This window comes from Erinaceus europaeus, chromosome 15, assembly GCF_950295315.1.
Source record: "Erinaceus europaeus chromosome 15, mEriEur2.1, whole genome shotgun sequence".
In the NCBI taxonomy this organism is placed as follows: domain Eukaryota; kingdom Metazoa; phylum Chordata; class Mammalia; order Eulipotyphla; family Erinaceidae; genus Erinaceus; species Erinaceus europaeus.
In genome coordinates, this window is record NC_080176.1 from 33722786 (window position 1) to 33749882 (window position 27097).

Below are 27097 nucleotides of genomic sequence, written 5' to 3' on the forward strand. Positions count from 1 at the left end.
AAGTTTACCACAACTGATAACTCAATGATGATAATTGGTTTAAGTATCTATAAATTTGAAGGTCTTTCTCATTTCATTTTAAGGCTGCTTAACCAATTTAAGCGCAATAAAATGTGGTAAGGCAAAGAACCCTTGTTAGAGCCTCAGGCATGAGAATCATTAGCATAACCATTGTGCAATCTATCTTACACCTGGGCTAGTTCTACCTCTAAATGAGAAGGTATTTGAGAGCTTTACATATCAATAATGTCTTATTTAACCTTTCGTTACACCCATATAAGATGGAGACACACTCTAGGTGTGCACAGGTTTTTTAGACCAAGTTAGTTAAAATATATTGATTTTTAACTAATTTTTACCTCAGACTTTAAATGTAAGTTAATTTTACCTTTATGAGAATTATGTTGAAAACCTTTTTCATTTAACTTTGCCTGGTAAGAATGTAGCCTTAAAGTTACATTTCTAACCTTAAAGTTAATGTTTACCAAACTTCAAACACACACATAAACATGGTCTTCAATACAAAAGGAGAAAAACTTCTGTTATGAAGTCCTGTCATTTTAAACACGAATTTAGATCTGTACTGTCTTAGTTGTTTGGAGGTTGCATTGTCCAGCGGTGGCTTCTTGGGCAACTTCACTTCCAGGAATTGCAGGTTGCAATCACTGCATGTATCTCTGCATACTGTAGCTCCTCTTCCTTCAGAGACGAGCTGGGGATCTCAGCCAGGGGGCCCAGTCCCGGCAGAGAGTCCGCGGTCTCCGGGTTGTCCAGGATCTGCCCAGACTTCATAGCAGGAGGGCGGGCGGGCTGGCCGTGCTGAAGGCGCGGGCCGAGGCGCCCCGAGGCGGGGGCCAGGATGGGCTGTAGCCCTGCCCGCCATGCCCGCTGCCCTGCTCCCGGCTCCCAAGGCTGCAGCAGTGCATCTCCGAGCCCCGCCCCGAGCCCCGCAGCAGCGAGCAGGCTCCTGCGGGCGGGCAGAGGGTGGAAACCAGAGTGTGGCCCAGAGCGAAATGTTCTAGAAACAGAGAAACCTCTTCACAAGTAGAAAAGCAGCCCATAGTGGATAGGTAGCCAAACGTCTTCACTTATCTGGGGGATGTGCTGGTTAGGTCCCATGTTGTGGCGCCATATGTCAGTCAATGTTCAGGGCGCCAGCATGTTGTTTTCTCCGGGCTGGCTTCACGGGCGGGACACAAAGACGACCAGAAACACATGGCTGAGCTGAGAACGCAGTTTAATCTTTATTCACGAGCGGGCAAGCAGTCCAATAACCTAATCACCACACAATGGGCTCCTCTATCTCTCTCCTCTGGCCACCGCATCCGGAACCAAGGAAGTATGTAGGATAGGGGGCAGGGAGAAGCAAGAAGCGCAGAACTAGCAAGGACTAAACCAAAACCTCCTGGAGGCAGGGGGAGTGAGACCAAACCAATGTAACAGAATGACCACGTAAATAGACCACAACGTCAAGCAATGTAACAGAAGGGATCCCAGAAGCAGAACTAGAAACATACCAACAGTAGGGCTTCCAGGATTTTGCCCCTTCTTTCTTTTCGGTTTCATCTCTCCAAACAACACCGCCTCACACAACTCTAGACTTCTCAAATGGTTTAGTGTCCAAAACATGCCACACTCCCTAGCACCCCACCGCTACCACCACCACCCCTTCCCTCTGTATCTGTATCCCAACTTCTTAATGTTTCAACTTTTAGCTCCCTTCCTCTTGGACATCATACCCACCCCTGAATTTTTTTTTTACTTGTAGACTTACTGCCTTGGATCTTGCTTACAAAAGGAGGCAAAACACCAAGATGGCATTCAAGCCTGATCAAACCTATTTGAAAACATATAGTAATAGTTATTGAGTTCATATTATATACAGGAAAAAATTGCTTTACACAGATAAATAGTTCATCTTCATAATTTCATATGGCAACTACTGCAATTTTCTCCCAATTTAGAGATGAGAAAGCTGAAGCAACAATAACCTGTTTCAGACACACAAGGTGACACTGTGCTACGCCATAAAATTCGCAGAGACTTACAATAGGAGTGGCTCTGGTCCAACTCTAGAGTCTATACTCTATACTGTCAAGTGCCCTGAAGAACTCCAGTGCTCTTAAGTTCTATTGGCACTGCCTATTCTACAGTTAAAACTAAGGCAATTAATGTGTGCAATGATGGCCAGGCAGAAAGCAGCTCACAAAAATATATATATCCCAATGAAAATGCTTATCTCTATCTAAATATAAATATGTATATATGAAAAAGAGTCATGCAATAATAACATGTGTCACTAAGGTTAGTATACTATGTCCAATAAGAAGATAAATTTGAAAACACTAGGCAACCTAACAATAAGGAAAAAGGAAAAGCTGGCAGCTTATTCATTCTGTACTGAAGTTGGGAAAATATATTTAACCCCCAGACCTGATGGCTTTATGATATTTTTATGAAAAATCTGAAAAATCATAACCCTGCTATTTAAAATTTGTAAGATTCAATATCATTTCATTTCAAGAACATAAGGAGTTCCAAAGTTGTGGTTAGCGCCTTTTCTCCAGTGCCCTCTAGTGAACATGAGATGGAATAACCAGGAAAAACAACACCCAACAAATTCCAAACAAATTCCAAGCCTGAAATGTGCAGAGATTGGATGTTTTTTGCTGCCGTTGTAATCTTGAGGGCCTCACTCACGCACAATTTAACCAGTCTAGACTAACTTTTCCAAATAGAGAAGCAAAACAGAGTGGGCAAAAGACACCACTGAACAGAAGCTTCTCCACTCCCATGCCATAGTAGTCCCACATAGTGTGGCACTCGATCAAACCAGGGTTCGATTCCCGAGCTCCCTACCTGCAGGGGGGAAAGTTTCACAAGCAGTGAATCAGTGCTGCAAATATCTCTCTTTTCTCTCTCTCTTCCCCTTCCCTCTCAATTTCTCTGTCTCTAACCAACACCAAATAAGCAAATAGGGCCGGGTGTTGGTGTACCTGGTTGAGCGCCCATTACAATGCACAAGGACCCAAGTTTGAGCCCCCAGTTCCCACCGGCAAAGGGAAAGCATCACAAGTGGTGAAGTGCTGAAGATGTCTCTCCCTCTCTATGTCCTCCTCCCTCCCAACTTGCTCTGTCTCTAACCAACAAGTAAATAAAGGTAATTAAATAATAACAGCAACAATGAAATGAAAGAGGGAGGGGAGAAGAAAGGAAGGCACCTGCAGCACTCCATCAACCATGAAATCCTCCCCTGCAGGTAGAAACCAGGGGCTTGAACCCAGGTCTCACACATGGTAATGTGTGTGTTCTACCAGATAAGCACCAGCCTGGCCCCCACCCAGGAGATTTTTTTAAAAGGAGGCAAAGGAAGGAGAAAACAGTTTAAGGGACAACTTCCCATTCTCAGTAATATATAGTATTTCAAAATATAGCTTTTGTCTTTGCACAAGTGGGTGAAATGCGGGGCTTTATTATTATTCTATGATGTCAGTGGAAGTGGCATTCCAGTTCTATTTCATTGCCATCTGTCACCATATACAGTTACAAATTGTTTTTCTTGTGATGAGGACTCTAAATATCTACTCTCTTAGCAACTCTGAAACAAGCAAGAAGTATCGGGACTTCTTATCTCACAATTTAAATTTTGGATCTTCTGACCCATTTTACCCATTTTGTCCAGAACCCACTACAGGGCCCAAGTATATTATTTCCCAAAATGATAGTACCTTATCTTTCTTCATATGATTCATAATTTTACCAAGGTCTTCAACATCAACAATGGAATTGAGACTTTCATGGTCCTCAGGGCCAGACTCTTCCTCACTGGTGCTCTCAAAGAGCTCCTCCTCCTGGAACATAGAAGTTTCAAAAATTTATTATTCAAGACAGCAGAACATCTAATACTCTTTCCCAAGCTAGATGTGAACTATGTGAAGATATGGGTCAGTGAAATTTTACCCACAAGTTAAATCTGGTCAATTTCAGGTCATGTCTGAAGGTGTGACCTGCTATTTACACAGTATGTAAGACTACCTGGTTTTTCTTAGATCCAGAGTACTGCTCAACCCTGACAGAAGACAGTGCTAGGGACTGAACCTATGATTCTGAGATCTAAGTCATGCAATTTGCTGAAGGATGTCAAGTTAGTCAAGAGAATAGCAGAGGGCTTGGTGATAGTGCAACGGGTTTAGCATACATGGCTCAAAGCACATGGACCAGCATAAGGATCCCAGTTTGAGCCCCCAGCTCCACACCTGTGTGTGTGTGGGGGTGCTTCACAAGTGGTGAAGCAGGTCTGCAGGTGTCTATCTTTCTCTTCCCCTTTCTGTCTTCCTGTCCTCTCTCCATTTCTCTCTGTCCTATCCCAACAACGATGACATCAATAGCAACAACAATAATAATAACTACAACAATATTAAACAACAAGGGCAACAAAAGGGGTTTAATAGCCTCCAGGAGCAGATTTGTGGTGCAGGCACCAAGCCCCAGCAATAACCCTAGAGGCAAAAAAAAAAAAAAAAAAAGAGAGAGATATCAGCTAAAGATTCCTCGGAGGGTACCAGACAGTGGCACACATGGTTAAGTGCTCACACTACAGTGAGCAAGGACCCAGGTTCAATCCCCTGCTCCCCACCTGCAGGGGGAAAGCTTCACAAGTGGTAAAGCAGCATTGCAGGTGTCTTTGTCTTTTTCCCTCTCTACCTCTCTTTCCCTCTCAATTTGTCTCTATCCAATAAATAAATAAAAGATTAATAAATAAATGAAGGTTCATGAGAGTAAGTGATTTCAAATGTCATTGAAAGGTACAGTAAAACAAAGAAAAATTCATGGAGTTACTAAATAAAATGGAGTGAGAGTGAACAGATAGATTGATGGTTCCTGCTGTGACACATACCTTTTAATAACTATCCTGTCAAAAATAACTATAACTGAATAAATAACATGTTAAAACCATAATGTTCAATTCAATTACTGAACTGGGAAAAATGTAAGAATTCCAAAGAGGATAAATATGAATTAGAAAATCTTCGGAAATAATTGAGAAATGAAGCTGAGAGCATCTACTAAAGTATGGAAACCAGGGAGTCGGATGGTAGTGCAGGGTTAAGCACAGGTGGCACAAAGTGCAAGGATGGGCAGGAGGATACCAGTTCAAGACCCCAGCTCCCCAACCGGAAGGGAGGTCGCCTCACAAGTGGTGAAGCAGGTCTGCAGGTGTCTTTCTCTCCTCCTCTGTCTTCCCTTCCTCTGTCCATTTCTCTCTATCCTATACAACAATGATGACATCAATAACAACAACAATAACGACAACAATAAGACAACTGAGGCAAAAAGGGAATAAATATTTTTTAAAATCTTAAAAAAAACTTAGGGAGTCGGGCTATAGCGTAGCAGGTTAAGCGCAGGTGGCACAAAGCGCAAGGACTGGCGTAAGGATCCTGGTTCGAGCCCTGGCTCCCCACCTAAAGGGGAGTCGCTTCACAAGCAGTGAAGGAGATCTGCAGATGTCTACCTTTCTCTCCCCCCTTTCTCCCCCCTCCTCTCTTCATTTCTCTCTGTCCTATCCAACAACAATGACAACAATAATAACCACAATAAAACAAGGCCAACAAAAGGGAGTAAATAAAATAAATATTTTTTAAAAAATTTTTAAAACTTTTAAAAAGTATGGAAACCTATTTTGACAGCTAGACAGGAAAAGGGAAGCACAGGTGACATGGGGCAATAATAACAGAAGACTCTAAGACTGAGGGATAGAGAAATAGTAGAAGCCCACTGTGGCTGCATTCCTACTCAAGATAAACTAGAAATAAAAATTCTGTGCAAGAAAGATAGGAAGAGAATCTAAAAAAAAAAAAAAAATGGATAGCTAGAATAATTTTATTTGAAGATTTTATGATTTCTGGAAGGAGTTGAGGAAGAAAGTTATGTAATAAAAATTCAGAACCAAATTAACCTGGAGTTCTCAAAAGCAATACTATAACTAGAAGACAACTGATCAATATAGTGAAGTTTTCTGAAAGAAAATTACTCCCACTGGGAATTCTATACTCAGCCAATGTAGAGACAGTGTGAACACAGGATGAAGACATATGCAGATATAAAAAGTTTGAAATTTTCTTACAAAGTACCATTTTCTCAGTTACAAGAGAATAAGCTCCAAAAAAACCAAGAAACAGACAATATAAGATGCATCAGGGAATCCAATCTCATAAGGAAAAGGAAGGTTGTACATTTCAGTGGATGGAAGACATGGGACTTGAGGTGCAGCAGAAGCTACTGTGGAACAGAAGAGGACTCAAGAGAAATCTTTAAGAAGTGAATAAAAATTCCAGAAAACTGAGACAATCCTTAGGTTTGGAATAAATTCATGATAGATACAGAGCAACCAAAGCAGATGTAACAAATATCTTAGGAGAAATGTGTTAAGAGTGAAAACATAATTGAGTAGATAGGACCAATAGTGAATATGTGCACAGTCAAAATTTAAGATGGTGAGTAACGGCCTAACTAGAAATGTGCTACAAAAATACAAGAAAATGAAAATGATGTGTGTTTATGTAGCTGTATGTATAAGGGAGATATTTTGAAATTAAAAATGGGGGAGACAGGCAGTGGCACACTCAATTGAGCATGTGTCAGTGTGCAAGGACCCAGTTCAAGTCCTCTGTCTGGTCCCCACCTATAAGGGGCAGAGTTTCACAAGTGGCAAAACAGGTCTGCAGGTGTCTATCTTCTCTCTCCTTGTCTACCTACCTTGTCTATCTGCTTGTCTTTCTCAATTTCTCTGTCCTATTCATTAAAATAGAAATGGGGAAGGGGGATGTGTTGGGACTATGTGTAAGCCTGATAGAGCTTAGGGAGAACCACTCCCATCCTTGGATGGAGGTCTGAGAGGATAACCTCTTGGTAAGTCTCAATCAACCGAGGTGAGCATAAGGGGGGAAACTCAGACTTGGTTATTTCCTTCTTGACTCTCAGGCCCACAGAAACCCCAGTACTTCCCTCCATTAACTGCAGGCCACATGGCCACAGATTCACTTATTCAAAGTCACCTTCTGATCTCAAAAGAACACACCTTATCACACACTTCATCACACACCTCAGACCTCAGACAAGAGAAATTCCAAACTATATGGCTTTTTGATATCCATCTTCTCTGTCTCACCCTATGGGTTTAACCCCTATGCTTATCTCAAATACATTTGGATAATTAAGTTGCTTGTGTCATGAAGAATAACTGTCTTGTATCTCATCAATTCCTGTCATACCAGCCCCCTACCTTAGGGGCATACATACTATTAAGAAACCTGTAATTTCTGACATATTTCAGTAATATTCCCTTCGTTTGTTTTTCTATTTAACTCATGTCCACCTTGCTAATAAACGAGTTCTGAGTTAACACACTGAGGAGCTCCCTGGTGTCGTTTACTTTGTGTCACCCATCGTGAACGAGAAAGAACCAGTCCATTACCTTTCCCCTGGAGATCACCCCGCCAGAGAGAGACCCCAAAAGGGAGGGAGGGAAGGGAAAAGAAAAAATGGCCACCAAGAGCAATAGATGCATAATGTTGGAACTGAGCCACAGCAATAAACCTGGTGGCAATTAAAAAAAAAAGTATGGGATCAGAAGAATGTAAATAGTCCAGCTGGTACAATACAGGACTTGCATGCCAACAGCTCCTGGCTGACTCTCAGTGCTGTGTACAGCTGAGTAGAAATCTGGTTATATCTGGTTATTCTGTCCGTGTGAAACATGTTCTTGTGTTCACACTCTCCTTCCCTCTCCTTCATATATATGCCGTGCAGATGTCTCCCAAAGACTCTGCCACTTTACACAGAGAATTACGGTACTTTCAGGGCTTTCCCCAACCAATCCTGTCCCAATAGTGGGTTAAGCGCAAGGACCAGTGGAAGGACACCGGTTCGAGCCCCCAGCTCCCCACCTGCAGCGTAGTCGCTTCACAGGTGGTGAAGCAGGTCTGCAGGTCTCTGTCTTACTCTCCCCCCCTCTGTCCTCTGACATTGCCCACTAGATGACACAACTACAGCACACCCCCCGAAACCCATGATGTAACTTGTGATCTGAAGAACCTCATTCACAGACTTGAAGGACAGAACTTTCTTACTGCCTTTTTCTCACCCATCGCTGTCTGCCCTTCTTGCTTCTGCTTCACCTGTCACATTTTGGCGGTTCCAGCTCACTCTCACTCCCTACAGAAAAGCAAAGTTCCAGTGGCTGACTTCCCCCATCAAGATAGACATGCAGTGTTTGATTCCCTGGCATTTTGTCCCCTGGTCATCACCATTGGATTGACGCTTCTAACGGACTTGCTGGTAGACCTCTTAGACACTTTACACAACTTTACAGCAGCTTCCCGTTACACTGCTGGGTTTCTCAAAGACTGACTGCAGCTGTCCATGGACTTTGCAGACAGCTGCCTTGGAACTCTACAGCGCTGAAAAGCCCCTTCACTTGGTAGGCCATGCCCCCTCACCTGGAGGCCCTGCCCCCAGAGGCAGGAAATGCCCCCTCATTACTAGACCCTACCCCCAGAGGCAAGAGACAACCCCAGAGGCAAGAAATGCCCTTTGAGGCAGGAAACGCCCCATCCCCTGATAGGCCCTGCTCTTTGAGGCGGGAAACGCCCCTTTGCCCACCAGGCCTCCACTTCACATCAGACTGGCTCTTGCTGCTCTCCTACTTGCCCTTCCTGTCTTATTCCAGTTCTTTTGAAACTGCCCACACGGTATCATTCAGGTTTCTTCCCAAAAGATTTCTGTTCACCCCTACACTGGCTACTCCTGTGTCAGAGATGGAGACTTTTACAGACATTGACCCATTTAAATGTGACGATTAGATAGGAATATAAGGGAAAGATGCAGGAATAATATGAGGAGATGCTGAAGCCTGGCAGAGCTTAAGCGATGACATGAGTCCCTCCAGGTAAGACTCTCTCTCTACAGAAGAGTTGAGCAAAAGGGGGGGGACACATAAATCTCACAAGGTTGGCAGCTATATAAGTCTTTCCTCCCCCACAAAAACATCCTGCATCTTGGGAGATGGGCGGTAGCACAGCAGGTTAAGCGCATGTGGTGCAAAATGCAAGGACCAGCTTAAGGATCTCGGTTCAAGCCCCAGCTCCCCCACCTGCAGGGGAATCGCTTCACAGGTGGTGAAGCAGGTCTACAGGTGTCTATCTTTCTCTCCCGGCTTCCCCTCCTCTCTCCATTTCTCTCTATCCTATCCAACAACAACAACATCAGTAACGACAGTAATAAGTACAACAACAATAGGGGAGAATTCTGGAGGCGGAACTACAAGCAGCAGCAGATCTTTCTCTCCTCTCCCGGATCAACAAGGAATACCAAAGGAGACCACCCAGGACCAAAACAAGACAGGACTAGAATGACCACGGGAACCCAATAATCAACAGTGAGTACAAACACGTGTGGCTGGTGACAAAGAGGAGTGTAGGGAAAGATTAAGTGACTGCTAACAGTCCAGCAGTTTATCAGTTGAGACACCACCTCCAGTCTGCTCCACCAACAAGAGGACAGCTGAAGGGAGAAGAGGACTCCCCAGAGACTCACCAAGTGGAACTCTGAGTCTCCATTGCTACTGCCTTCAGAATCTGGAGCAGCAACAGGGAGGGAAACCAGGGGACAGAGATCTATCCAGGAAACTCAGGAGAAGACCTATACATCGGTGGCATAGCTGTGGGGCTGTGAAAGTCTCTTTGCATAACCACTGGATTATCTCTGCCACACCCTGCTTTATCTCTTGGTCAGGAGTCAGTGATTAAGGTAAGAAGCCTATTGATAGTTTAGAAGCCCTCAGGTTCCCATAGCCTACAAGGAAGAAAAAAAAAAAGAGGCTTTTAAACCACTGAGCTCCACTCAGGGACTAAAATACTATTGAAACAACTGTTAACTTCCACCACTGTGAACCCTTTAATTAACTTACTTAGACACAAGTCAATCCAGGCAATAGTGATCAATAATTTGAAAAGTACTGAGACAGGGAACTCATAATGTAATATATAAATTGGTTAAATCAACAAGAAGAAATACGGGAGAAATGAACCAGGACAAGAGTCCAACTAAAAGTTCCCCAGAGGGTGAAGCAGAAAATAACAAGGTCAACATCCAAACACTAGCTAAGGAAATAATCACAGGAGTGAGTAAAGAATTTGAAAAAATTGTAATCAGAAATACAGGAACAACAAATGAGACTCTGGAAGAAAACACTAATTAACTCAAGGTTATTAGAGAGCTGAAAGCTGAAATTGCTGAGCTAAGAACGCAACTAGCTGAACAAGCTAAAACAGTATCAGAACAGGGAAACAAAATAGATGAACTCCAGAAAACAGTAGAGGGCAGAGAGAATAGAATCAATGAGGCTGAAGACAGAATTAGCAGGATCAAGGATGACTTAGAGACAAATAAAAAAGAAGTAAGAGATCTCAAAAACAGATTAAGAGATGCTGAAAACAACAGAGTCCTATGGGATGATTTCACAAGAAACAATATACGCATTATTGGCATACCAGAGGAAGAAAGAGAAGGAGAGGAAGAAAGCATTCTCCAGGTCATAATAGCTGTAAACTTCTCAAGTCTAGACTACATCAAAGACATAAAGATTCAAGAAGCACAGAGGGTCCCAAACAGAATTAACCGAGACTTAAAGACACCAACACATCATATTTAGAATGGAAAGGAATAAGGATAAAGAAAGGATCCTGAAGGCTGCAAGAGAAAAACAAAGAGTCACCTACAAAGGAAAACCCATAAGATTAGCAGCAGACTTCTCCACACAAACACTACAGGCCAGAAGAAAATGGCAAGATATCTATCGAGTGCTCAATGAGAAAGGCTTTCAGCCAAAAATACTATATCCTGCTAGACTCTCATTCAGACTAGAGGGAGGCATCAAAACCTTCTCAGACAAGCAACCGATGAAGGAATCAACTATCACTAAGCCTACCCTGAAAGAAGTTCTGAAAGGTCTTCTATAAACAGTCAGACCACCATAAATAGGACATATATAAAAACACTCTAAAACTCGACAAGAATGATGTTAAAATATCTTCAATTTTTGACATCAATAAATGTCAATGGCCTGAATTCACCTATTAAAAGACACAGAGTAGGACGATGGATCAGAAAATACAACCCAACAATATGCTGTCTACAAGAATCCCACCTAACTCAACAAGACAAACACAGACTTAAAGTGAAAGGATGGAAAACTATCATACAAGCCAATGTCCCAAAAAAAAAAAGGGCAGGAACAGCTATTCTCATATCTGACATGATAGACCTTAAAATAAATAAGATTTAAAAAGATAGGAATGGACACTACTTAATGCTCAAAGGATCAGTCAATCAAGAGGAATTAACAATTATTAACAACTATGCACCCAATGAGAAGCCATCTAAATACATCAAACATCTACTGAAAGAGCTACAGCAATATATTAACAGCAACTCAGTCATAGTAGGGGACTTCAACACCCCACTCTCACAACTTGACAGATCATCCAGACAGAAAATCAATAAAGACCTAAGGGAGCTGAATGAAGAGAGAGAGAAACTAGAACTGTTGGACATTTTCAGAGTCATTCATCCCAAGAAACTGGAATACACATTTTACTCAAATCCACATGGGTCAAAGATAGACAATATGTTAGGCATCAGCCAATTCAAGAGCATTGAAATCATCCCAAACATCTTCTCAGACCACAGTGGAATGAAATTAACACTTAACAATCAACAGAAGATTAGTAATAGTCCCAAAATGTGGAAGCTCAACAGTACACTTCTTAACAACATCTGGGTCAAAGAGGAAATCAAGGAAGAAATCTCAATGTTTCAAGAGTTTAATGAAAATGAAGACACAAGCTATCAAAATATTTGGGACACAACTAAGGCAGTACTAAGAGGGAAGTTAGTTACTAGAAGAAGAAGAACAAAGGAACCCTCAAGCAACCAGAAGGACAGAAATAACTAAAGTTAGGGCAGAAATAAATAACACTGAGAATAAGAAAACCATACAAAAGATCAACGAAAATAAATGTTGGTTCTTCGAAAGAGTGAACAAAATCGACTAACCTTTAGCCAGACTCACAAAACAAAAAAGGGAGAAGACCCAAATAAATCGGATACTAAATGAAAAAGGAATTATCACAATAGACACTGCAGAAATTCAACATGTCATGCGAGGCTTCTATGAACAACTATATGCCACCAAGCTACAGAACCTGGAAGAAATGGACGATTTCTTAGATACCTACTAACTTCCAAAACGAAGTAAAGAGGAAGTAGATAACATGAACAGGCCCATCACAGCTAATAAAAATGAAACAGTTATCAAAAATCACCCCAAAAATAAAAGTCCTGACCAAATGGTTTTACAAATGAATTCTACAAAACCTTCAAAGAAAAACTAATACCTCTACTTTTAAAAGTCTTCCAGAGGGAGTCAGGCTGTAGCGCAGCGGGTTAAGCGCAGGTGGCGCAAAGCACAAGAACCAGCATAAGGATCCCGGTTCGAACCCCGGCTCCCCACCTGCAGGGGAGTCGCTTCACAGGCAGTGAAGCAGGTCTGCAGGTATCTATCTTTCTCTACTCCTCTCTGTCTTCTCCTCCTCTCTCCATTTCTCTCTGTCCAATCCAACAACGACAACAACAATAATAACTACAACAATAAAACAATAAGGGAAACAAAAGGGAATAAATAAATAAATAAATATTTAAAATAAAATAAAAGTCTTCCAGAAGATTGCAGACACTGGAATACTCCCTGCCAGCTTCTATGAAGCCAACATCACACTGATACCAAAAGCAGAGACACAACCAAAAAAGAAAACTACAGACCAATATCTCTGATAAAAATAGATGCTAAAATATTGAACAAAATTCTATCCAACCGGATACAGCAGTATATCCAAAAAAGTGTTCATCATGACCAAGTGGGGGTTATCCCAGGCATGCAAGGTTGGTTTAATATACGTAAATCAATCAATGTGATCCACCACATCAACAAAAGCAAGACCAAAAACCACATGGTCATATCAATTGATGCAGAGAAAGCCTTTGACAAAATACAACAGCCCTTTATGATCAAAACACTACAAAAAAATGGGAATAGATGGAAAATTCCTGAAGATAGTGGAGTCTATATATAGCAAACCCACAGCCAACATCATTCTCAATGGTGAAAAACTGGAAGCATCTCCACTCAGATCAGGTACTAGACAGGGTTGCCTACTATCACCATTACTATTCAACATAGTGTTGGAATCTATTGCCATAGCAATCAGGCAGGAGCAAGGAATTAAAGGGATACAGATTGGAAAAGAAGAAGTCAAACTCTCCTTATTTGCAGATGACATGATAGTATACACGAAAAAACCTAAGGAATCCAGCAAGAAGCTTTTGGATATCATCAGGCAATAATACAGTAAGGTGTCAGGTTACAAAATTAACATTCAAAAGTCAGTGGCATTCCCCTATGCAAACACGAAGTTAGAAGAAGTTCAAATCAAGAAATCAATTCCTTTTACTATAGCAAGAAAAAATATAAAATATCTAGGAATAAACCTAACCAAAAAAGTGAAAGACTTGTATACGGCAAACGCTAGAAGAAGAACTGAAAATTATGAGTCACTACTCAAAGAAATTGAAAAAGACACAAAGAAGTGGAAAGATATTCCATGTTCACGGGTTGGCAGAATTAACATCATCAAAATGAATATACTCTCCAGAGCCATCTACAAATTTAATGCTATCCCCATCAAGATCCCAAACACATTTTTAGGAGACTAGAACAAATGCTACAAATGTTTATCTGGAACCAGAAAAGACCTAGAATTGCCAAAACAATCTTGAGAAAAAAGAGCAGAACGGAAGGCATCACACTCCCAGATCTCAAATTGTATTATAGAGCAATTGTCATCAAAACTGCTTGGTACTGGAACATGAATAGACACACAGAACAGTGGAATAGAACTGAGAGCCCAAAAGTGAGCCCCCACACCTATGGACATCTAACCTTTGACAAATGCGCCCAGACTATTAAATGGGGAAAGCAGAGTCTCTTCAACAAATGTTGTTGGAAACAATGGGTTGAAACATGTGGAAAAATGAAACTGAACCACTGTATTTCACCAAATACAAAAGTAAATTCCAAGTGGATCAAGGACTTGGATGTTAGACCAGAAACTATCAGACACTTAGAGGAAAATATTGGCAGAACTCTTTTCCGAATTTTAAAGACATCTTCAATGAAACAAATCCAATTACAAAGAAGACTAAGGCAAGTATAAACCTATGGGACTACATCAAATTAAAAAGCTTCTGCACAACAAAAGAAACCACTACCCAAACCAAGAGACCCCTCACAGAATGGGAGAAGATCTTTACATGGCATACATCAGACAAGAGTTTAAAAACCAACATATATAAAGAGCTTGCCAGACTCAACAACAAGACAACAAATTACCCCATCCAAAAATGGGGCGAGGACATGGACAGAATATTCACCACAAAAGAGACCCAAAAGGCAGAGAAACATATGAAAAAATGCTCCAAGTCTCTGATTGTCAGAGAAATGCAAATAAGGACAACAATGAGATGCCACTTCACTCCTGTGAGAATGTCATACATCAGAAAAGGTAACAGCAGCAAATGCTGGAGAGGGTGTGGGGTCAAAGGAACCCTCCTACCCTGCTGGTGGTAATGTCAACTGGTCCAGCCTCTGTGAAGAACAGTCTGGAGAACTCTCAGAAGACTAGAAATGGACCTAACCTGTGATCAATTCCTCTCCTGGGGATATATCCTAGGAACCCAACATCCTCATCGTAAAAGGTCTGTGTACACATATGTTCTTGGCAGCACAATTTGTAATAGCCAAAACCTGGAAGCAACCCAGGTGTCCAACAACAGATGAGTGGCTGAGCAAGTTGTGGTATATATACACAATGGAATACTACTCAGCTGTAAGAAATGGTGACTTCACCGTTTTCAGCCGATCTTGGATGGACCTTAAAAAATTCGTGTTAAGTGAAGTAAGTCAGAAACAGAAGGCTAAATATGGGATGATCTCACTCTCAGGCAGAAGTTGAAAAACAAGATTAGAAAAGAAAACACAAGTAGAACCTGAAATGTAATTGGCATATCGCACCAAAGTAAAAGACTCTGGGGTGGGTGCGTGGGGAGAATACAGGTCCATGAAGGATGATAGAGGATCTAGTGAGGGTTGTATTGTTATATGGGAAACTGGGGAATGTTATGCATGTACAAACTATTGTATTTACTGTTGAATATAAAACATTAATTCCCCAATAAAGAAATTATATATATATAAAACAAGGGCAACAAAAGGGAGTAAATAAATAAAATATATATTAAAAACGAAAAAAACATCCTCCATCTTCCCACTGGAACCCGGCATTCCTTAAAAAACATTTATGCCTGCTCCACTCTAAATTTCCTGATACTATCTCCATTAGATAAAAGGGGGAGGTGTTGGGATATTATACAGATGTGGTTGAGTTAGGCAGGACCCACAAACCACTATATTTCCATGCAAGTATTATTTACAGATCCCCACCACGTTATCCCCACAGGGTATTGCTAATTCAGTTAAAATCAATTCAACAGTTGCTAAGGACACTTCCACCTTCCCAGCATGACTTTTGCCTCTCTCCAGCCCCTTTCCTAGCCAATTCCATCCCAACTTGCCACTTCCTGAATTCTCCTATAAAAGTCACTCCTGTTTCTGCTCTCTCTCTCTTTCTCTTCCACGTCCCAACCTGGAGAAGGGCTGGTGTGCATAGCAGGAGGCAGCCATTTTGCTAGTTCCTCATGGCCTAAACCCGCTGTGCTCACACCCAACTTTGGAGAGTCTGCATGAATAAAGATTTGCGTTCCTGCTCCACCAGGAGTTCCTGGTCTCTTCTCTCTCCCTCAGCGCAACCCGACAAACAACAAGGCAACAAAAGGGAAAATAAATATATAAAAAAAAAAAAAAGAGGAAGAAAATAGTGACTACAAGTCACATAATTTCCAGGCTGGTATGCCAGATAAATTAAGTATTTGAATGACTGTAAATCATGACAGGAGCAAAGGTGGAGAGATGGTAAGTCGACAAGTAAAGCTGTTTCGGAAGAGCACAAATGACTGGGTGGTTATAAAACAACATCTGTAAAGACACCAGTACTGAGACAGCCTGAGGATATGAGTTTCAAAGAAACTGGAACAATTAAAAGACATAAAGACCAAAGTTCAGAATGGAGAGGATGAAAGAGATAAATCTAGGATGACTTGTAGGCTTCAAATATTGGTGATTAATAGCCACTCAATAAAAAAGTTATGGGAGATATGTATTGGGAATAAAAGACATGAGTTCAAGTCTGGGTCATATTTAACTTCTTTCGGATTTGTTTCCTAGATTACAAACTGGGATAAAAGCTGATCTGACCCTGGCAATGCAATAATTAAATAAGAAATACAGAAAAACACCAAGGGGAGCATGGCTTTATTCTGAAGCAGCAATCTCTCTATAAGCATGAGTTTTAGATCTTCTTTACAGCCAGAAGCCACGGAAATCATTTCACAGGGCAGAAGGAGGGTTCTACATCTCCAAATAGAAGAGGAAAGTGGCAAGATGTGAACTTGGTCCCCACCTACCTCAGTGTCTCTGTGATGCAATCTGTCTTGAAGGGGAGACTCTGGCTCCATTTCCTCTGAGCTCTGCCATTTAGATCTGCATTTGCCTTTTCTGCAGTTGCCACCACAAGCTTTTTTCTCCCCTTTCTGAAGAGCCTGTAGCTGGGAGAGGAACTTGGTCTTCCAAGCTGTGAAGTCAGCCTCAATGCTGCCATGTTTGCTCTGAACCACATTGCAGTCGCCCTCCCCATGCGTCACCACTCGATGAGCCCCGAGCATCCAGAGCCACTTATCAAAATTCTTGCCGACCTGCACAGAAAGGATACAGAAGCTAAAGACATAATCATCAACATCAGGCTTGTAGGCTGCTTCGCAAAAGTCCAAAGTTCTTATGGATTCCTTCACAGAGATTCCTGTTAAAAAAAATATATATTTTCTCCAGCCCTGGTCTCAATTTGTAAAGAATACAGCTCATAAATTCTGAGAAGGTTCTTTTTTCTTCTTTTAATTGCCACAAGGGTAATGCTGGGGCTTAGTGCCAACACTGCAAACGCATGGTTCCTACTGGCTATTTTTTCTGTTTTTTTTTTTTCTTTTCATTCTTTCTATTTTATTTTGACAGAACAGAGAGAAATTGAGAGGGGAGGGGATATTAGTGAGGGACAGAGAAAGAGAGATAGTATGGACTTGAATCCGGGTACTTTTACTGGTTAACATGCACACTCAGCCTGCTCAGGACATGCATGATTCTCACTCTCAAGGCAATTTTTCATTTTTATTTCAGACAGAGAGGAAAAAAAAAAAAAGGAAGACATCACCACATGGGATACTGAATGAAAACAAGTCTAAATATTTTCAAGGAGGGCCAGAAAGTGGTGCACCAGGTTGAGTACATGTGTTACAATGCACAAATGCCAGGGTCAAGCCCCCAGTACCCACATGCAGGGGGAAAGCCTCACAATTGGTGAAGCAGGGCTGCAGGTGTATGTCTGTCTGTCTCTCTCTCCCTATCTTCCCCATTCCTTCTCAATTTCTCTCTATCCAATAAATAAATTAATAAGAAAATAATAAATTAATATTTTCAAGGGGCTGTGTGTTGGTTCATCCAATAGAGAATGCATGTTACCATGCATGAAGACAAGGGTTCATGTCCTTGGTCTCCACCTGTAGAGGGGAAACTTCACAAACAGGAGGAGTGCTACAGGTGTCTCTCCTATAACCGCCTCTCTCTTCCCCAAGAATGACCAGCACCTTTAACTCTCACCCTGTCAAAAAAAGAAACAGGGTAGACTTCCGGGGGTGGGGCTATGAGCAGCAGCAGATCTGTTCCTCTCCTCTCCTTTCCTCTCCTCTCCTCTCCCGGGTCAACTAGGAATACCAAAAGAGACCACCTAGGACTGAAACAACACAGGACTAGAACAACTACAAGAACCGACCAAATCACCGGTAAGTGCAAACACATGTGGCTGGTGACAGAGAGGAGCCTAGGGAGTGACTAAGTGGCTGGTAGCAGTCTGGCGGTTTATCAGTTGAGACACCACCTCCAGTCTCTTCCACCAACAAGAGGACAGCTGAAGGGAGGAGAGGCCTCCCCGGAGACTCACCAAGTTCAACTCTGAGTCTCCACTGCTACTGCCCTCAGATTCTGGAGCAGCAGCAGGGAGGGTCACTGGGGGACAGAGATCTATCCAGGAAACTCAGGAGAAGACCTATGCCTCCGTGGCATAGCTGTGGGGCTGTGAAAGTCTCTTTGCATAACCACTGGATTATCTCTGCCACACCCTGCCTTATCTCTTGGTCAGGAGTCAGTGATTAAGTTAAGAAGTCTACTTACAGTTTAGAAGCCCTCAGGCACCCATAGCCTACAGAGAAGAAGAAAAAAAAAAGAGGCTTTTAAATCACTGAGCTCCAACTCAGAGATTAAAAGAATATTGAAAGAACTATTAACTTCCACCACTGTGAACCCTTTAATTACCTTACTTAGACACAAGTCAATCTAGAAAATAGTGATCAGTAATTTGAAAAGTACTAAGACAGGGAACTCATAACATAATATATAAAATGGGTAAACCAACAAGAAGAAATATTGGAGAAACTAACCAGGAAAACAGTCCAACTAAAAGGCCCCCAAAGGGTGAAGCACAAAATAACGAGGTCAACATCCAAACATTAGCTAAGGAAATAATCACAGGAGTGAGTAAAGAATTTGAAAGAATTGTAATCAGAAATACAGGAACAACAAATGAGACTCTGGAAGAAAACACTAACTATCTCAAGGTTATTAGAGAGCTGAAAGCTGAAATCGCTGAGCTAAGAACGCAACTAGCTGAACAAGCTAAAACAGTATCAGAACAGGGAAACAAAACAGATGAACTCCAGAAAACAGTAGAGGGCAGAGAGAATAGAATCAATGAGGCTGAAGACAGAATTAGCAAGAGGGAGGACGAATTAGAGACAAATAAAAAAGAAGTAAGAGATCTCAAAAACAGATTAAGAGATGCTGAAAACAACAACAGAGACCTATGGGATGACTTCAAAAGAAACAATATATGCATTATTGGCTTACAAGAGGAAGAAAGAGAAGGAGAGGAAGAAAGCATTCTTCAGGCCATAATAGCTAAAAACTTCTCTAGTCTAGACAACATCAAAGACATAAAGATTCAAGAAGCACAGAGGGTCCCGAACAGAATTAACCGAGACTTAAAGACACCAACACATCATATTTAGAATGGAAAGGAATAAGGATAAAGAAAGGATCCTGAAGGCTGCAAGAGAAAAACAAAGAGTCACCTACAAAGGAAAACCCTTTGATTAGCAGCAGACTTCTCCACACAAACATTACAGGCCAGAAGAAAATGGCAAAATATCTATCGAGTGCTCAATGAGAAAGGCTTTCAGCCAAGAATACTATATCCTGCTAGACTGTCATTCAGACTAGAGGGAGCATCAAAACCTTCTCAGACAAGCAACCGTTGAAGGAATCAACTATCACTAAGCCTACCCTGAAAGGTCTTCTATAAACAGTCAGACCACCATAAATAGGACATATACAAAAACACTCTAAAACTCGACAAGAATGATGTTAAAATATCTTCAATTTTTGACATCAATAAATGTCAATGGCCTGAATTCACCTATTAAAAGACACAGAGTAGGACGATGGATCAGAAAATACAACCCAACAATATGCTGTCTACAAGAATCCCACCTAACTCAACAAGACAAACACAGACTTAAAGTGAAAGGATGGAAAACTATCATACAAGCCAATGTCCCAAAAAAAAAAGGGCAGGAACAGCTATTCTCATATCTGACATGATAGACCTTAAAATAAATAAGATTAAAAAAGATAGGAATGGACACTACTTAATGCTCAAAGGATCAGTCAATCAAGAGGAATTAACAATTATTAACAACTATGCACCCAATGAGAAGCCATCTAAATACATCAAACATCTACTGAAAGAGCTACAGCAATATATTAACAGCAACTCAGTCATAGTAGGGGACTTCAACACCCCACTCTCACAACTTGACAGATCATCCAGGCAGAAAATCAATAAAGACCTAAGGGAGCTGAATGAAGAGAGAGAGAAACTAGAACTGTTGGACATTTTCAGAGTCATTCATCCCAAGAAACTGGAATACACATTTTACTCAAATCCACATGGGTCATTCTCAAGGATAGACCATATATTAGGCCACAAAGTCAATATCAGCCAATTCAAGAGCATTGAAATCATCCCAAGCATCTTCTCAGACCACAGTGGAATGAAACTAACACTTAACAATCAACAGAAGATTAGTAATAGTCCCAAAATGTGGAAGCTCAACAGTACACTTCTTAACAACCTCTGGCTCAAAGGGAAAATAAGGAAGAAATCAAAATGTTCGAGACTTCAATGAAAATGAAGTCACAAGCCATCAAAATATTTGGGACACAGCTAAGGGAGTACCGAGAGGGAAGTTCATAGGACACAAGCACACATTAGGAAACAAAAAAAAGCACAAATAAATAGCCTGATAGCACAACTTAAAGAGCTAGAAGAAGAAGAACAAAGGAACCCTAAAGCAACCAGAAGGACAGAAATCACTAAAGTTAGAGCAGAAATAAATAACACTGAGAATAAGAAAACCATACAAAAGATCAACAAAAGTTAATGTTGGTTCTTCGAAAGAGTGAACAAAATCAACAAACCTTTAGCCAGACTCACAAAACAAAAAAGGGAAAAGACCCAAATAAATTGGATAGTAAATGAAAGAGGAGATATCACAATAGACACCACAGAAATTCAACATATCATGGGAGGCTTTGGTGAACAACTATATGCCACCATGCTAGAGAACCTGGAAAAATGGACAATTTCTTAGATACCTACCAACTTCCAAAACTAAGTAAAGAGGAAGAGGATAACATGAACAGGCCCATCACAGCCAATGAAATTGAAACAGTTATCAAAAATCTTCCCAAGAATAAAAGTCCTGAACCAGATAGTTTTACAAATGAATTCTACAAAACCTTCAAAGAAGAACTAACATCTCTACTTTTAAAAGTCTTCCAGAAGATTGAAGACACTGGGATACTCCCTGCCAGCTTCTATGAAGCTAATATCACTCTGATACCAAAAGCAGACAGGGACACAACCAAAAAAAAAAAAAAAAAAACTGCAGACCAATATCTCTGATGAACATAGATGCTAAAATATTGAACAAAATTCTAGCCAACTGGATACAGCAGTATATTAAAAAGACTGTTCATCATGACCAAGTGGGGTTTATGCCAGGCATGCAAGGTTGGCTTAATATATGTAAATCAATCAATGTGATCCACCACATCAACAAAAGCAAGACCAAAAACCACATGGTCATATCAATTGATGCAGAGAAAGCCTTTGACAAAATACAACAGCCCTTTATGATCAAAACACTACAAAAAATGGGGATAGAAAATTCCTGAAGATAGTGGAGTCTATATATAGCAAACCTATAGCCAACATATTACTCAATAGTGAAAAACTGGAAGCACTTCCACTCACATCAGGTACTAGACAGGGCTGCCCACTATCACCATTACTATTCAACATAGTGTTGGAATCTATTGCCATAGCAATCAGGCAGGAGCAAGGAATTAAAGGGATACAGATTGGAAGAGAAGAAGTCAAACTCTCCCTATTTGCAGATGACATGACAGTATTACTCAGAAAAACCTAAGGAACCCAGGCAAGAAGCTTTTGGAAATCATCAGGCAATAATACAGTAAGGTGTCAGGTTACAAAATTAACATTCAAAAGTCAGTGGCATTCCTCTATGCAAACACTAAGCTAAAAGAAACTGAAATCCAGAAATCAATTCCTTTTACTATAGCAAGAAAAAATATAACATATCTAGGAGTAAACCTAACCAAAGAAGTGAAAGACTTGTATACTGAAAATTATGAGTCACTACTCAAGGAAATTCAAAAAGACACAAAGAAGTGGAAAGATATTCCATGTTCATTGGTTGGTAGAATTAACATCATCAAAACAAATATACTACCCAGAGCCATCTACAAATTTAATGCTATCCCCATCAAGATCCCAAAAACATTTTTTAGGAGAATAGAACAAATGCTACTAATGTTTACCTGGAACCAGAAAAGACCTAGAATTGCCAAAAAAATCTTGAGAAAAAAGAACAGAACCGGAGGCATCACACTCCCAGATCTCAAATTATATTATAGGGCCATTGTCATCAAAACTGCTTGGTACTGGAACATGAATAGACACACTGACCAGTGGAACAGAACTGAGAGCCCAGAAGTGAGGCCCCATACCTATGGACATCTAATCTTTGACAAAGGGGCTCAGACTATCAAATGGGAAAACCAGAGTCTCTTCAACAAATGGTGTCGGAAACAATGGGTTGAAACATGCAGAAGAATGAAACTGAACCACTGTATTTCACCAAATACAAAAGTAAATTCCAAGTGGATCAAGGACTTGGATGTTAGACCACTTAGAGGAAAATATTGGCAGAACTCTTTTCCGAATAAATTTTAAAGACATCTTCAATGAAACAAATCCAATTACAAAGAAGACTAAGGCAAGTATAAACCTATGGGACTACATCAAATTAAAAAGCTTCTGCACAGCAAAAGAAACCACTACCCAAACCAAGAGACCCCTCACAGAATGGGAGAAGATCTTTACATGGCATACATCAGACAAGAGTTTAAAAACCAACATATATAAAGAGCTTGCCAGACTCAACAACAAGACAACAAATTACCCCATCCAAAAATGGGGGGAGGACTTGGACAGAGTATTCACCACAGAAGAGATCCGAAAGGCAGAGAAACACATGAAAAAATGCTCCAAGTCTCTTGATTGTCAGAGAAATGCAAATAAAGACAACAATGAGATATCACTTCACTCCTGTGAGAATGTCATACATCAGAAAAGGTAACAGCAGCAAATGCTGGAGAGGGTGTGGGGTCAAAGGAACCCTCCTACCCTGCTGGTGGGAATGTAAATTGGTCCAACCTCTGTGGAAAACAGTCTGGAGAACTCTCAGAAGGCTAGAAATGGACCTACCCTATGACCCTGCAATTCCTCTCCTGGGGATATATCCTAAGGAACCCAACACATCCATCCAAAAAGATCTGTGTACACATATGTTCTTGGCAGCACAGTTTGTAATAGCCAAAACCTGGAAGCAACCCAGGTGTCCAACAACAGATGAGTGGCTGAGCAAGTTGCGGTATATATACACAATGGAATACTACTCAGCTGTAAGAAATAGTGACTTCACCATTTTCAGCCAATGTTGGATGGACCTTGAAAAAATCATGTTGAGTGAAATAAGTCAGAAACAGAAGGATGAATTTGGGATGATCTCACTCTCAGGCAGTATTTGAAAAACAAGATCATAAAAGAAAACACAAATAGAACCTGAAATGGAACTGGCGTATCGCACCAAAGTAAAAGTCTCTAGGGTGGGTGGGTGGGGAGAATCCTGGTCCAAGAAGGATTCAGAGGACCTAGAGGGGGTTGTATTGTTATATGGGAAATTGGGGAATGTTATGCATGTACAAACCATTGTACTTACTGTTGAATGTAAAACATTAATTCCCCCCCCCAAAAAAAAGTCAAAAAAAAAAAGAAAGAGGGTCAGGTGGTGGTGCACCTGTGATCAAAGTCCCAGGTACAAGCCATTGGACATTTTCAGAGTCATTCATACCAAGAAATTGGAATACACATTCCACTCAAGTCCACATGGGTCGCAAGATAGCATCAGCAAATTCAAGAACACTGAAATCATCCCAAGCATCTTCTCAGACAACAGTAGAATTAAACTAACAATTAACAATCAACAAAAGATTAGTAATAGTCCCAAAATGTGGAAGTTCAACAATACACTACTCAATAACTACTGGGTCAAAGAAGAAATAAAGGAAGAAATCAAAGAGTTTCAAGAGTTCAATGAAAATGAAGTCACAAGCCATCAAAATATTTGGGACACAGTTTAGGCAGTCCTAAGAGTGAGGTTCATAGCCATCTTAGCACACATTAGGAAACAAGAAAAAGGACAAATAAACAACCTGACTGCACATCTTAAAGACATATAAGAAGAAGAACAAAGGAATCCTAAAGCAACTAGAAAGACAGAAATAACTAGAGTTAGGGCAGAAATAAATAACACCAAAAATAAGGAAACCATACAAAAGATCAACAAAAGTAAACGTTGGAGAGTCAGGTGATGGCACAGCGGGTTAAGCGCAAAGCACAAGGACTGGTGAAAGGATCCCATTTCGAGCCCCTGGCTCCCCACAGGGAGGGGAATCCCTTTATAGGCGGTGAAGCAGGTCTGCAGGCGTCTATCTTTCTCTCCCCCTCTCTGTCTTCTCCTCCTCTCTCCATTTCTCTCTGTCCTATCCAACAACAAAAAGAACTACAACAATAATACAACAAGGGCAACAAAAGGGAATAAATATTTTTTTTTAAAAAAGTAAATGTTGGTTATTTGAAAGACGAACAAAATCTACAAACCTTTAGCCAGACTCACAAAACATAAAACGTTGAAGACACAAATAAATCAGATTATAAATGAAAGAGGAGATATCACAACAGACACGACAAAAATTCAGGATTATCATGTGAGGCTTCTATGAACAACTATATGCCACCAAGCTAGAGAACCTGGAAGAAATGGACTATTTACTAGATACCTAGGAACTTCCAAAATTGAGTTAAGAGGAAGTAGATAACACGAACAGGCCCATCACAGCTAATGAAATTGAAACAGTTATTAAAAACCTTCCCAAGAATAAAAGTCCTGGACCAGATAGTTTTACAAAAGAATTCTACAAAACCTTCAAAGAAGAACTAACATCTCTACTTTTAAAAGTCTTCCAGAAGATTGAAGACACTGGAATACTCCCTTCCAGCTTCTATGAAGCCAACATCACTCTGATACCAAAAGCAGACAGGGACACAGCCAAAAAAGAAAACTACAGACCAATATCTTTGATGAACATAGATGCTAAAATACTGAACAAACTTCTAGCCAACCGGATACAGCAGTATACTCAATATACTGTCCATCATGACCAAGTGGGGTTTATCCCAGACATGCAAGGTTGGTCTAATACACGTAAATCAATCAGTGTGATCCACGACATCAATAAAATACAAGACCAAAAGCCATATGGTCATATCAATAGATGCAGAGAAAGCCTTTGACAAAATACAACAGCCCTTTATCAAAACACTACAAAAAATGGGAATAGATAGAAAATTCCTGAAGATAGTGGAGTCTATATATAGCAGACCCACAGCCAACATCATACTCAATGGTGAAAAACTGGAAGCATTCCCCCTCAGATCAGGTACTAGACAGGGCTACCCACTATCACCATTATTACTCAACATAGTGTTGGAAGTTCTTGCCATAGCAATCAGGCAGGAGCAAGGAATTAAAGGGATACAGATTGGAAGAGAAGAAGTCAAACTCTCCCTATTTGCAGATGACATGACAGTATTACTCAGAAAAACCTAAAGAACCCAGCAAGAAGCTTTTGGAAATCATCAGGCAATAATACAGTAAGGTGTCAGGCTACAAAATTAACATTCAAAAGTCAGTGGCATTCCTCTATGCAAACACTAAGCTAAAAGAAACTGAAATCCAGAAATCAATTCCTTTTACTATAGCAAGAAAAAATATAACATATCTAGGAGTAAACCTAACCAAAGAAGTGAAAGACTTGTATACTGAAAATTATGAGTCACTACTCAAGGAAATTCAAAAAGACACAAAGAAGTGGAAAGACATTCCATGTTCATCGGTTGGTAGAATTAACATCATCAAAATGAATATACTACCCAGAGCCATCTACAAATTTAATGCTATCCCCATCAAGATCCCAAACACATTTTAGGAGAATAGAACAAATGCTACTAATGTTTATCTGGAACCAGATAAGACCTAGAATTGCCAAAAAAATCTTGAGAAAAAAGAACAGAACCGGAGGCATCACACTCCCAGCTCTCAAATTATATTATAGGGCCATTGTCATCAAAACTGCTCGGTACTGGAACATGAATAGACACGATGAACAGTGGAATAGAATTGAGAGCCCAGAAGTAAGCCCCACACCTATGGACATCTAATCTTTGACAAAGGTGCCCATACTATTAAGTGGGGAAAGCAGAGTCTCTTCAATAAATCCTGTTGGAAAGAATGGGTTGAAACATGCAGAAGAATGAAACGGAACCACTGTATTTCACCAAACACAAAAATAAATTCCAAGTGGACCAAGGGCCTGGATGTTAGACCACAAACTATCAGATACTTAGAGGAAAATATTGGCAGAACTCTATTCCACATAAATTTTAAGGACATCTTCAATGAAACGAATCCAATTACAAAGAAGATTAAGGTATAAACCTATGAGGCTACAAAAATTAAAAAGCTTCTACATAACAAAAGAAACCAATACCCAAACAAAGAGAGCCCACACAGAATGGGAGAAAATCTTTACATGAGCTTAATGACCGAAAGATATAAAGAGCTTGCCGAACTCAACAAGAAAACAAATGACCCCATCCAAAAATGGGGGAAGGACATAGACAGAATATTCATCACTGAAGAGACCCAAAAGGCAGAGAAACACATGAAAAAATGCTCCAAGTCTTTGGTTGTCAGAGAAATGCAAATAAAGACAACAATGAGATACCATTTCACTCCTGTGAGAATGTCATAATCAGAAAAGGTAGCAGCAACAAATGCTGGAGATGTTGTGGGGTGAAAGGAACCTTCCTGCACTGCTGCTGTGAATGTTAATTGGTCCAACTCCTGTGCAGAGCATCCTGGAGAACTCTCAGAAGGCTAGAAATGGACCTACCCTATGATCCTGCAATTCCTCTCCTGCAGATATATCCTA

General features: G+C 40.6%; 1 protein-coding gene across 7 annotated transcripts in view; it reads right to left on the bottom strand.

The window, feature by feature from the left end:
- Window positions 1–27097, bottom strand: part of LOC103114034 (S-adenosyl-L-methionine-dependent tRNA 4-demethylwyosine synthase TYW1) — a 230545-nt gene that overhangs the window by 187657 nt on the left and 15791 nt on the right. For all 7 annotated transcript variants that reach the window (XM_060173557.1, XM_060173555.1, XM_060173556.1 and 4 more), the window contains 2 exons: window positions 16699–16986; window positions 3729–3851 (listed from right to left, as the gene is read on the bottom strand). In XM_060173557.1, the coding sequence (XP_060029540.1) occupies window positions 3729–3851; window positions 16699–16986 (411 nt within the window). The remainder of the gene's footprint in view (window positions 1–3728; window positions 3852–16698; window positions 16987–27097) is intronic.